This window comes from Amyelois transitella, chromosome 15 (genome assembly GCF_032362555.1).
Source record: "Amyelois transitella isolate CPQ chromosome 15, ilAmyTran1.1, whole genome shotgun sequence".
Lineage (NCBI taxonomy): Eukaryota > Metazoa > Arthropoda > Insecta > Lepidoptera > Pyralidae > Amyelois > Amyelois transitella.
The window spans coordinates 6,120,218-6,133,805 of record NC_083518.1 but is presented as its reverse complement, the minus strand read 5'-3'; the positions used below and the strand labels follow the sequence as shown (position 1 = coordinate 6,133,805).

The 13,588-nt window shown below is 34.3% G+C and overlaps 1 protein-coding gene across 1 annotated transcript; it reads right to left on the bottom strand.

Annotated features, from left to right (window-relative positions):
• Positions 1-3,357: 3,357 nt before the first annotated feature.
• On the bottom strand, positions 3,358-11,869 carry LOC106138374 (myb-like protein I). Its single transcript, XM_013339507.2, has 5 exons — positions 11,445-11,869; positions 9,872-10,047; positions 9,228-9,402; positions 9,032-9,115; positions 3,358-8,950 (listed from the first exon to the last, which is right to left on the bottom strand). Exons 1-5 carry the CDS (start codon positions 11,475-11,477, stop codon positions 6,617-6,619), a joined length of 2,802 nt encoding a protein of 933 aa, XP_013194961.2. The 5' UTR covers positions 11,478-11,869; the 3' UTR covers positions 3,358-6,616.
• Between the last annotated feature and the right edge of the window lie 1,719 nt (positions 11,870-13,588).

Sequence of the window (13,588 nt, the reverse complement as noted above, 5' to 3'; positions counted from 1 at the left end):
TTTCGTACTTATAGCTGCTCGTTGGATAAGAACTCGTGGGTAAGAACCTGGTAAAGGTCACATAAACTACGGGCGTTATTGGTTATAATATTTTGAATTCGATGAACATATTGATTTAGTTTGTTAAACAGAAAATGTCAAAAAAACTATCAAATACCTACGTACGTAAATAACGTTTAACAGCATTTAGTAGATAGAACAATTTAGCACTATAATAAAATCAGTACTTAGTTGTAATAACAGTGGTTAAACTGTGCCCATTACCATTCCGTGAAATTCCTGTCCGAATATTGCGAAACAGCAACAGTCTACCGTATACGCTTCGTTGTTCCCGATAAAGACGAGAATTACGCGGTGCCTCAGCCATTAGTTCCAAAGGATTGTCAAAGGGCATTCAATTTCAGAGACTATTGACTTCTCAACGAAATTAATTTACTGTATTCCGGCGTCGTGACCTTCATATCTTCATGTCATTAATACCAGTTTACCTGAAGAAAGGAATTTCGTGCGTGACTTTGCAGCAGTTAATAAAATGTTTGCTTTTAAGGTCAGTCGGAGCATGAGCATCACCCGGCTGATCGAGGAATTAGTGATGGAAGGCTCCATGCTGAGAATGGTAATGCAAAGCATTTTTGTGGCTTCATTTTATTAGAAGAAATTTGCCTCACCTTTTGCCATACTTACCGAAACTAGGTGTTCGTTCAAGGCTTTTAAATTATCTATGCAAGAAGAATTTTCATCGCGTTCTTTCGAAGGAAATTTAAATAACTTATATTCTATATAGGTATTTTTTATTTGAGTTGACTTGAATTGTAAATAACGACGACGACAAAATTATTCCACAAAAAATTTAAACTTTTTCCACAACAACGTGGTACACTGCCACTACCACTACACACTACGTACATTACACAATAGAATATTTATTTTCGATTAAAGCCACAACCAACAAAACCTTTAATCGGTTTAGGACGACACTTTCTATGGCACATTTCCATTTCAACGTGACGGATGCGGCCAGGCCTGGTAGACCACAAATCGGTGCGAAATTGTCCGGGCATTTTTGCAACTAGGTATTTGCACATTTGACAGATGCAACCGTGGGATATGGCGATGGAAGCGACGTCACAGCCGGCTGCTTTTTGAAAGAAAACGGAGGAGATACTACTTATTTCGTCTTATATATAAAACTCTCGTGTCACAATATTCGTTCCCATACTCCTCCGAAACGGCTTGACCGATTCTCATGAAATTCTGAAGCATATTGAGTAGGTCTGAGAATCGGCCAACATCTATTTTTAATACCCCTTAATGATAAGGGTTGTCCACCCTTAACATTTTTTTAAGTAGAAATTACTTAAAAAAATTTTATATGGCAAAACAACGTTTGCCGGGAGAGCTAGTACTCGATGTATTATTATATAGGTATAGTAATTGGGTTCCTCTTTAATTACATAAGTACGTTACTTTTATGTAGCTAGTTGTTCAACATCTTCACCAGTTTGAAGGGAGCTCTCAAGTTCTCAGGCTCTCAAGTACGATAGTACCCAAATCAATAACGCGATGATGTGCCGAATTCACAGAGCATGTAACGCCATCCAGCGCATTTTTTCCTTGCTCTTTACCGAATCATTATACAGGTGGAAAATTCCATCAAATAACAATAATGAACTTCCAAAATCAATAGCTTGAGGGATATCACAGTATAAAGGAGGAGGGCAGACCACAGTGACCACCTGTCGTGGCGCGAATCGGTCGTTCACTCGAACATTACCGCTGTCATGGCATTACGAGCAACACCGTGGAACATTGCTAACACATCCAATACTCGAGCGAGCCACGAGGAATGTAAGGATTGTAGCACTATTTTATTACACGCATCATTGAACGTCTAGCAGTTGCGCGGAGCTGCGCTTTTGTGGGAATTTCAGGGAACCCGTCCTAAGCGGACGTTTCCTGACTGCAAAGAATTGAAGTAGATTACTTTATAAACTTAGCAGTGCGAGATTTTAAAGGTCAACCTGTTGTTAGAAGCAAATTGCTATTAAAAATACAGAAAGGAAAGCTCATGGTAAGTCCAGAGCAGTTATTCACCTACGCGTAACGGCATCATAAACGTGAACGAATTCTACATTAAAAACAATAACAGTCTAATCCTTAACTGTTTGACATCACGCTAACTCAACCAAAACAAGATGTAACATAAGTTTTACGAAATAACGAAGATGAGCGTAGCGTAGGGTCGTTGAATTAAATCAGCTAAATGTGTAATACCTGTTACGAAAATTGGGAACAAACAACGATGCCATACAATGTTACCTATATGTGATATTTAGGTCGGTACACGATAACGTGTTAATTGTAAGTCATCCAAGGTGAAATTAAGCTGAGGAGTCGACGTAATTTGGACGTAACAATGGGCGAGGTACAAGGTCGCATAACAATAGAAGTGCGATTTTGGAAATGCGAAGGACATCACTGTCATTTCGATGGGCGATAAGCCCTTCCCCTTGTTAGTGAGATAAGCTATTACACGCATCGTCGCGCTTGCTACCTCCAACTGCTCGAAGTACCTACACAAATTGTTTTTCAATGAAACAGATTGGATAATATATCTCCAGTACCTACTAATAGTAGTGTAAGTATTTCATATACGAGTATTTATTTATTCTTTATTGTAACAATTACAATTTGTAAAGTACAATAGGCGGACTTAATGAGTACGACCCGAACCTAGCTGCTGAATTAAATGTGATTATATTACAGTTTTTTAAAACAGCGATGTACAGTAACTACTTTTATAAGTTACATCAATGTAATTATCTGCGCAGTCTATTTTTGTATAGCGCGAAACATATTTGAACCTATCAAAGTGCGCCATTTGAACCTGCAAACTGAACCCGCTTTATGAGCGAGATAAGAGGAGACATTTTGTCTTTGGATTTAATGTTTAATGTAATAATAAGGTCATTATTTCATTGTGCTTTCATTCAGTTTGTTTGCACGTGACGCCCACGACGCGTCAATCTTGCAAACTACTTGACCTCGGTCACAGGCGGACCCTGAGATTCTATCCATTCCGGGCGAGCCGTGTCGGGACAAACTCCAGAAGGCTGCCAATTTGCTGATTTAAATTGCACATTTTTCCATTTCTATGAATGCTATGTATGTGCCTGAACTACGAACCTTACTGACCTATGTAGTTAACGTTTTCATTACTTGTCAAGAAAAAATTCGTTTATACAGAAATCGGAATTATGAGATATAAGTATTATTAATATTTCTATGATATAGGTATTATATACAATAATAATGATATCGATGTAATTTAAAAGGGATTTCAAATAAACACTGGAGTGATTCATCATACTTTTAATAATAATAAATGACAAATTATTACATCTTATGCGGAAGCTATTTCTCTGTGAGATCAGCCATAGCGACTAAGAATGACCATAATGTGTTTTCTAAATTATGAACTTATTCATTTTGGAAAAATATTTAATCAAAATCGTCATGATTTTTAACCAAAGTAATTGCTCTAACTAATTCAAACATTTTTAAGATAAATTGTGTTCGATTAATATAATAATATCATTGGCGATAGTTCAAACGAAATTACAGTAGGTAGTTAACAAAAAAATAAAAACAAAAATATAACAACATAAACAACAATAACATAAATCTTAGGATTTGGAGAAATAAGTTATACTTAATGTTGAAAAACAACTTATAAAATCGTCAACATAATTAGAAAATAATAACTATAATGTATAGCTATTTTTGCAATGAATAAATGAAACCTTGAATTGCATTTTTTTTTGTAATTTAATGGAAAATTGGATTAAAATAAAACAATGGATAATTCATTTTCTAATCTTACGCAAAAAAAGAAACAACCATTAAAAATTAAAACCTTTAAATCATTTTCCGTGGTCAAACTACGTGATTCTCTGAAACAATAGTATGGAATGCTTGCTTATTGATTCATTGTTTTGCATTTCTTAGTCTGATGATAACTAACATCAAAACGACGCTAAAATTGTGCTCAATACAATACGCTATTTCACCGACCAGCCAATACTATTTACATGTAACGGTATTACAGAACACAGTTTTTGTGAACCCGGAACAATGAAAATTTTGGGATAATAGGATCGATACTGAATCTTATGAGCTAAACTAAACAATGTAAAATTGTAACTTGTGTAAAACCCACCAACTTTATACCCATAACCTGAAAACAGAATATTTTTGTAGAAAAATGAATAGAAACCATAGAACTCAGCTGAGCGTGGCATATCAGTCTTTTCAAGACTATTGGCTTCGTCTACCCCGCAAGGGATAAAGACGTGATTATATATATTTATGTATGTAACCATAGAAATCGTAATAATATTGACAACAGAAATGTCACATTATAATAAAAACTATATATTGCGATATAATATTCACCAAAATATACCAATTTGGTCTTGTTTTATTTTTTCTCGGAATCTATGGTAGAAACCCTATAACATCGGAGAAATGAGACAATACAAATCACCCAGAAGCTGCAAAATCCCACGACTTTCAAATAGTTCCAATTCGCAATCCTGGAAAAGTACTCCAGTTCGGGGTTCAGGTCAGGTCCAAATCCGTTGTTCCAGATTCACGGTACAATAATACTTTTAAAAAATAAACCGCGCATAATTCAATACGGCTATTTACACCGTCACACGTACTGGCCGGCACGGAGGCTACAAATATTTAATTTACCCTAGCTACAGTATACGCCAATCGTAGCGAATCTTTCAAAAATATATCCCATTCATCCAATTACATATATCTGAAAATATGCACAAAAGACACACTTCAATATTAGATATATTTTGTATAAATAGTTGTACAAGTGGAAGCGGAGGCGTTGTGAAGTGAAATATATAGATATATTGTATTTTTAAGTCTCTATTAATAACATTTAGATCGACGGCATACATTTGGACTATGAATTTATCAGTTTACAATGATTATCATTATAATTATATACCGTAGGATTACTGGTATAAGCATGTGTCGTATGTATTTAGTTATTTTCGTTGTCTTTTCTATTCGGTGAATTACCAAAATAAAACGCATTAGGTACTTTGTGTTTACTAATGTAATCCAGAAAGTTTTAACTGAGCTATAAGAAAATTGTCTGCCGTAAATAAATAAACGGTTAATTAAATATTTCGACAAGACATTAATCTAGTTATGATTCATTCAAATTAAAGCCCCCGAGGAAAATAATTAAACTATTCACGAAGATTGTAATTTTAAAATATGTATGAATAAAACGCTATTTCCTTATTTTACTTGATTCTCATACCACACACTATTTAATTGCAATATCACAAATTAAAAGAAACTCGGATAACGAGAGAATTAGAAAAAATAATAATACTATCCTATCAGACTTTATCCAGTAACCCTACAGAATATTCGTATAGTTGCGAAAACTCACAAATCTGCGCTATAAACATGATATTTATTATAACATCCCATAGTCTGCGTTATCACAATTCAAAAGCATTCTAAATACTTAAAATACGTTAAATGCCTTTCAGTCAAATAATTCATACGAATTTAAAAAATCAGGAATGTTATAAAACATACAACTGGTAAAATAATTTTTCAACTCGAGAGTTATCAACAAACAAATATTTTTTTTGCAGGAAACGATGCAAATTTTGTTTTGAAAATGAATTTTACAAAATCATTACAGTATCCTCGACTATATTCTGTGCTCAAAATCACGAACATGTCGTAAGAATTATTTGTCTGTATCTATATTAAAGTTAACTGATCAAATCAGCCAATTAATGCAATAATGACGATGGTGCCGGATATAGCACTTTTATCAAATCGATTTCGTAATAAATTGAATGTTATTTTTAAAGAATCAGCTGATTAAACCAATTAGCTGCAACATTCACATAGACTTGAATCTAATCTACGACATACTAGCTAAGGGCAGCCTTGATTTTGACAAATATCCGTACCTTAAACACATAGCTAACACTGATCTACTGGAAACAGACATCTTTGTAGCTCCTACCCATTTCATAGTAGGAAAGTAAACAAGTGATATTCTTCATAAAATATTTATCGCGCTACTATGAAATGGTGTGTAATTCTAGGACAATACTGTATGTGCTTCTCAATTATTAAAATTCCCAAAAATAGTAGCCATATTTGGGTTCCTTTATCTAAGTAACACGATCACATCAAATATTATTAATTACATATTGATATTTACCACATTAAGGATAACATAGATTAGTTGCATATAAGACTAGCATTTGTTTAATTCGTAAAAACAAGGATTGTCTTTAATAGACAAAGTACATTTTCTGCTGAAAATACAAAATGTAAATTGATATTAATTTTGTATAGCGTACCAACTATAATTGAGCAGAAAATAATAACCAAGTTGCACACATATATAAACCCGAAATTAATATCATTTACAGACAATAACATTTTAGACTATAAATATAAAAGCTAGGTAATTTAGCAAAAAGCTCGGGTATGTCTACAAAATTAGAACACAATATTTGAAAAACATGGAATGTAGCTTCTACCTAAAATGGAATTAAACATCAGTCTCAGTTTTGCTGCTGGTGCGCCGACTCCTGCCCACCGAGCCCGGGTTCGCCCAGTGCGGCCCACTCAACAAGAACTTCTTAACATTATACTCCATCCGCGCTAAATCTTCCGCAGTTATCTCTTTGTCCCCGGTAGACTTCAGCGCTTCTCTCAACTCCTTACCAACGTCAAACTCCTCAATATTATTGACTTTGTTCATATTTGGTTTATTCTCAGTAACCGTCGCTTCGCCGCTCTCAACGGGAAATATAGTCTCCTTAACTACATTACTAGTTATAATTGTATTCGGCACATGCTTCTTAGGTTTTTCTTCAGTTTGTGCGCTGGTTTTGTTGTTTACATGGGGCCATGTACGCCCCTCTCTGGAGTAAGATTTAGAATATTTACTGACTGGATGCGGCATATTCAAAGCCAATTCGTTAAGCGTTTCTGTCAGTCTACATACTTTGCTATCCCTTCGTACTGATCTGTTATTGAAGCTCACCTCATCTTCTAAAGGATCGCTGTAACTATTTTGCTGCTCAAGATTCTTTTCGACCCACTCTGCCACTCTTAGCAACTGTTGTTTTTGCAGCATAGCTGCGCTGTCATCACTCGAAAGTGAACTAGTACTTTGCTCATTCGTGAATACCTTTTTGTGCTCATTTACTTTGAGGTGGGTTTGTGTCAAATTAGGATAAACATTTACAACTGCTGGAAGTGCCGCTTTGAGAGATGGAATAACCTTTTTCTCAAGTTTTGATCCATCGGTCTGAGGAGGTCTATCTTTAGATATTTTGGTGTTTTCGATAGAGTGCAACTGTGACATATCAATTTTTCTCAAGGGTCTATTAAATTGACTTCCTATTTTGTTTTGTTCATACCGATCGAAATTAAATATTTTGACGCCATTGTTTTCTACGGGTGTTACAGCTTCATGTTTGACATGGCAATCGACCGATACCGATTGGGTGTTGTTATTCTGAACGTTAGTGACCTCAGGAGTAAAATCGTTTAATAAATTGTCAACCTCTACATTATTTTGCTGACTTCCAATACTTCGGGAATTATTGTTATTGTGTTCCGAACTATTTGAAAAAGTATGCGTTTTAAGTGGCTGGAGTGGCGACGAGGAAACATTCAATAGCACTGGATTGATGCCTGTCTTTTGGTCTGTCAACTGTGTATCTTTATTATTACTATCAACATGGACGTCGATAAGAGTACTCTCTATAACTACGTTATTATTTATTTTCATATCTTCTTCATTTTTGTCATTGTCAATAAAATGATCTAAATCGTCTGCAAGATCTTTGAAAATAGAGTTTTCATTACATTTGCTTTGACGTCTGTATAAAACTGGAGGCAAATCCGGCTCGGCGTTATCAAGAAGAATATTTTTAGAACCTGCTTGCATACGTAAATGACAAAACCTTGGGCCAGGCCCAATTTGTGTGTTAGATTTGTGAGTACTTACTGTAGACTTTGCTAAGGATGATGTTCTACTTATAGCACCCATTGAACTCTGAGAATTTTTTCTTCCGCTTCTGTTATCCATAATCTGATTATCATTTTTAATATTATGTTCTTTAGAAGTTAATGTATCCTTAACTAGAAAATCTTCATTTCCTACACTATGAATGCTACTTTTCTTACTAGACAATGATTTGGTGCGATCACAAAGTTTATGGTGTACAGCTGGTTCCATATTAACGCTTGTATTCTTATTCATTTGTTTTGCTTCCTCTATGTTAGATGAGACCGTTTCCAGTGGCAATTTTGACTCCATTGTTATATTTTCAACGATGTTGTGATTGTGAATCACATGATTAGGTTTTATTTTATCAGAAATGCTTTTCAAACTCACGCTATCGTGGTTATCTTTTTGAATTTCAGGAACATGCTGTGGTACTATATACAAAGGCCCAGTCAAGCCAAAAGGCGTCTTTTCATTCAGAAGTTTAATTCCATGGGGAGAGCCACTTCTAATGCTCAAGTTGGAGTTCATTGATTTAATCTCTCCATTGCAACTTAAACATAGGGAATTTTTCATTTCTCCACTGAGGAATGTTTGTGTTGCTACAGAATAATAACTTTCATTATAGCAGAAGGGCTTATTCTGTGATTTAGAACAAGTACACGTATCACAATGCTTAGTCACCGTGTCTTGAATGCTGTCCTCGAGAATTTTAGACATAAGAGAAGCTGAAATATTGAATTCATACTCACTCGCATCGAAAGTGTCATTTTCGTTGCCATTTTTAGATTGAGATGAACTTGATGGCTTTGAAGTTTTTGACATGACGTATTGCGAGACCCTCGCCTGCGTGTCGACTGAGAGCTGTAAAGAAAACAAATTGATCAACAATCTCAGCATCTAAGCTAAGAACTATCTGCATTTGAATCAACATGTTTAACTTACGTTATCAAGTTTCTGGGATACAAAATTATCTGGTTTGCATTGAAGGAGCTGGATTGCTAGATTCATATCATTCTTGTATCTTTCCTGCAAACAAAATATTTGTGCATAACTGGTAACTTGGGTTCATGAAAAGAAATATATATATAAAGTCTTAAAATTATGTCCTAATAGGCAAAACAAATAAATTAATTCATACATTTTCCTTCTGCAGCATGCTGTAATTGTGTTTGGACTCGGCTAGCCTTACAGAGAGTGTGGCAATATCTTTGGTCAACTGGCTCTTCTCTCCTTTCATCTTGTCAACCATTTGCAACAACTTCTCTTCCAGAACTTGGTTTAATTTCTGCACCCTCTTGTGTGAATCATACAATCTGGAATTTTTAAAAACAGTTATATAATACACTTAATTATATTGCATAATATCAAATCTTTATTCCTTTAGCATAAAACAATCCTTGTACTTAATACTAAAATAATCAACACAAATTTTATAAATGGTAAAGGTAATGGTAACATGTCTATTATCTTGACATGGCTAATCCAGTGAATTTTTTAAAATAATTTAGTACATATGTTCTGATTCCATGATAGACTATATATGTAAGGCATATTCTTCTACAAACGGATTTCAAATAGTACAAAGTAACAGGTTTTTATAATCATATTATGTGTCACTTACATACAATATTTCGCAAACTGAAATACGAAAAGGGAATAAGTACTTAACTCAGCTAAATGTAGTCTTTCAATCCAGACTGTGGGTTGTTCTCTTTAACCAATAAGGGATAAAGACATCATAAATGCATGTATGCAAAAGTACATAGTAAGATATTAAATTACCTTTCGTATTTTTCCCGCCAGGTATTAAGCTGTTCCTCAAAGTTATTCGCTTTGGTTGTACTCTTGATGAATTCACCCTCTAGGGCTAGAATGTGTGCATCTCTCTCAGCAAGGTGCTGGCGAAGGTGCTCCACTTCAGCCCGCAACTGCGCCTCGTCCGCACCATCATTGCATACCTACATGTGCAAGACCAAAAGAAAACTAACAAGCCTGTGGTTATGATTATGTAAACTTATCTTGTGTACAGTGGATGCCAGAAATATATTGAATATTTAGAAATGTTTGAAATTTTTTCTAAATAATTAAAGAGACTCAACAAATTTTCATCAGAATTTTGAAATTTACATTGATAAGAAGAATCACTACATTGTATAAAACAAAGTCGCTATTTTAGTCTGTTTGTCTGTATGCTTAAATCTTTAAAATGACACAACGGATTTTGATGCGGTTTTTTGTAACAGGTAGAGTGATTCAAGAGGAAGGTTTTTATGTGTAATAACATTTATAATTTTGCACCCGTGCGAACCCGGGTTGGGTCACTAGTATATATAAGAAGGACAAACTACACAGATTAAGTAAGCCTTGAAGTAAGTAGGTAAGTTGTGTTGCAAGATACTAACTCAACTATATTTCTAAATAAATACTAAAATAGATAAATGTTCGTTTCTCATCATGCTCTGGCCAGGATTTGAACACAGGACCTCCAGTTTCGCAGGCAAGCGCACTACTGCCTTCGCAACAGAGGCCATCAAATATAAAACATTAATGGAGTAAAAGCTGTACACTGATATGTAACATAATGTTTCCTACTAATTATATTATCCTTAAAAAATCCATAAAATAAGAGATACCTATTCCTTTTATTTAAATTCTAACATGTTCATTCAAATACCTATCATATTTCAGATGGCTTTATTGATTTTTCATATTTCGCTATTGTAAATCAATAAATCTTTGTTTTGTGTACCAAAACAAAAATAATCACAAGGTAGGTACTTATAGTAAAAATCAATACTTTTGCCAGCTTCTGTGTCAAATCAATGTCAAAACACTTATTTTTCGAAACTCTTTTTGACCCATTAATGCTTAGGCCATTTTCTACATAGGAACCTTAGAATAAACACACAAACAATGCATAACTAAATAAGACACAAACCTAATTTGTTTAAAAATCAAATTATTACTTACATACTCAGGTAATAAAAAAAACACTTTATGTTCATGAATTATTATATACTGCACAAGTTAAACAACTATTTACTAAAATGTTAGCAAATTATAAAAGAAAAGCAGAGTGCAGTTAAAGAAGATATATGTTACTTATTTAAATTACAATAAATAGGAAAAATTATTATTTTTGAACTGTTACTTCCCCTTCAAAACAAATAAACTGAATAAATAGCTTTATAGAATGGATAATAATAAGTACCTGACAATGACTGCCTGATCTAAAGGCACTGTTATAAGAGTCCATAGATATTATATAAGAATGGTAATTTCTAATAAAGCATTACATTACTTCTAATACAGATGACTAGTTAAGATTAAGAATATTTATGTTGATAAATTTTACCTTACAAGGGGAGTTCTTAGCGCTTTCATCCATAACTCAACAAGCTTATTCTACTTCACATTTCACATTATGACACAGTTTTTATTGTAAATATGAGCAACGTCACACCAAAAGTGATTAAAACTAGCTATTATTGTACCAAATAAGCCACGGTTAAACAAAATAAAATAATCAATTTTTGCACACAGAAAATGTATAATCAACAGCTACCAGTACGTGGAATTTAATCTGCGGAGATCGCTGTTTATGTTAGTGAACAACACATCCTTTTTTGATTTGCCAAAAAGAAAACACTAAGAAAATAAGTGGCCGATTGACTTGACGCAGCAAGAAAGCAAGCAATGTACAAATTATAAAACCATTTTACTTTTGACTTTTGTCAATATCCGATAGGACGGGGAAGAGACGAACGGGGAATGACTAGGGATGTGCCTACCTATTGTGTGACCGTTAAAACGAACTATTTTAATTATTAATCGTTCATGTGTGTACATCTTCAACCTCCTAGCTTTAGTTCCGGTTGCATCCCCACCACTCTGACCATCTTTTTAAAAAATATAAATCTCTTAGCCTGCTGGCATATTTACATATTCTTTTTACTTGTATGTTGTAACACATAAAATCACGCCTTTTTCCCGGAGGGGTAAGTTACTTAGTCTCTGCTCACCGTAAGCAGAGACTACATCTTTCCGCTTGCCACGATTTCTGCATACTTCTTTTGCTTCTTCCACATTCATAACTCTCTTAATGCAAGCTCGGCGGTTTCGGGTACTCTGTACTCTTGACCTGACCTTTTACCATGTTTTGTATGTTGTGTTGTTATAATTAATTATATTCCATTTAATTTCATGTCATTATAGGTATTAACATTTAAGTAAGTTGACTTTCGTAGCAAGTTAACGCATTGCCGAAATTAATATATAATCATGAACGTTAATCAACCAGTTAACGTTAACGGTTTGGTTGTATTTGTTCTCACCCGTTTCTTACCACTATCGTGACGTGACTGACGTCCCAGTGTTGGGCGTTGGGAAATAAAAATAATTACCGCATAATGAAGTTGCCAAGTAAAAAAATAGTATTTCAAGTAGAAATGGTAGATACAGAAGTACCTACACAAGTGATTTTAAATAAAAGTAATCCATGTTAAACATACATACCAACATACCTTCTACTTGGGAGCTTAAGCCACGTTTAGTCTTATAAAATTCAGGTTAGATTACATATTTATTTGAGACTTATATATAAATTCAAATTCAATTTTTTATTTGCATAACATGACATGAGTAGAACAAGGTCTTAAATTTATATATATAAATATAACAAAGACGTGTTTCTTTTGTTTGTGTGTAGGTATGTTGGTAAAAATAATATCATGGTGAATACCATACATCACTTACTTTCTGAACATGCCTATAGTATTTACATTTTTTTACTTTTCGATACATGTTTTGTATGTAGGTTTATGTATCATTATTTTGTAGTTACAAAAATATATGATAAAGCTTTGGAGCTATCTGTTATCCTGCTCTATATATCTATAGGTAAGTGCTATAATAAAAGAAGCATGTGTGTTGTGGGGCATCCAAAACATAATTTAAATCTTTTTACATATCACAAATTGGTAGGTACCTAGTTACGTTCCAATAGGTATAAGAATTTCTTACGCGTAAAAATTTCCACTGGAACTGGAATATGTTAAGTCTGTTCTGTTCCACCAGTTTAACGTTTTAAATATTTAAACCACTAGGGTCATTATGTAAATATTTTATTGAGTATGTAGTGACATCACTAATGACACACACCGACTGACAATCATAGCGAAGAAAATGACGCACTCAGCCAATAGTAGCGAAGAGTCTAAATCGCGCAAACAAAGATTTCACTTCACATTTTCATTGGAGCATAATTACAACCTCCGTCTCTACATCGTCCGGAGCCGCGGTTTCCCAGGCATCACACCTAGCCTGGCGGAAGATCTTCCCTTTGATAGCGGTCGAGCCCGTATCATCGCTCCACCTACAAGTAAGTAAAACGATAACTAAAGGAATACCGACTGCCAACGCCAACTCTGGGGCTTTAACGAAATTTAAGCAGTTGTAAGACACCAACCAGTAGAAACTGCATTGATTAAGTAAGGCAGA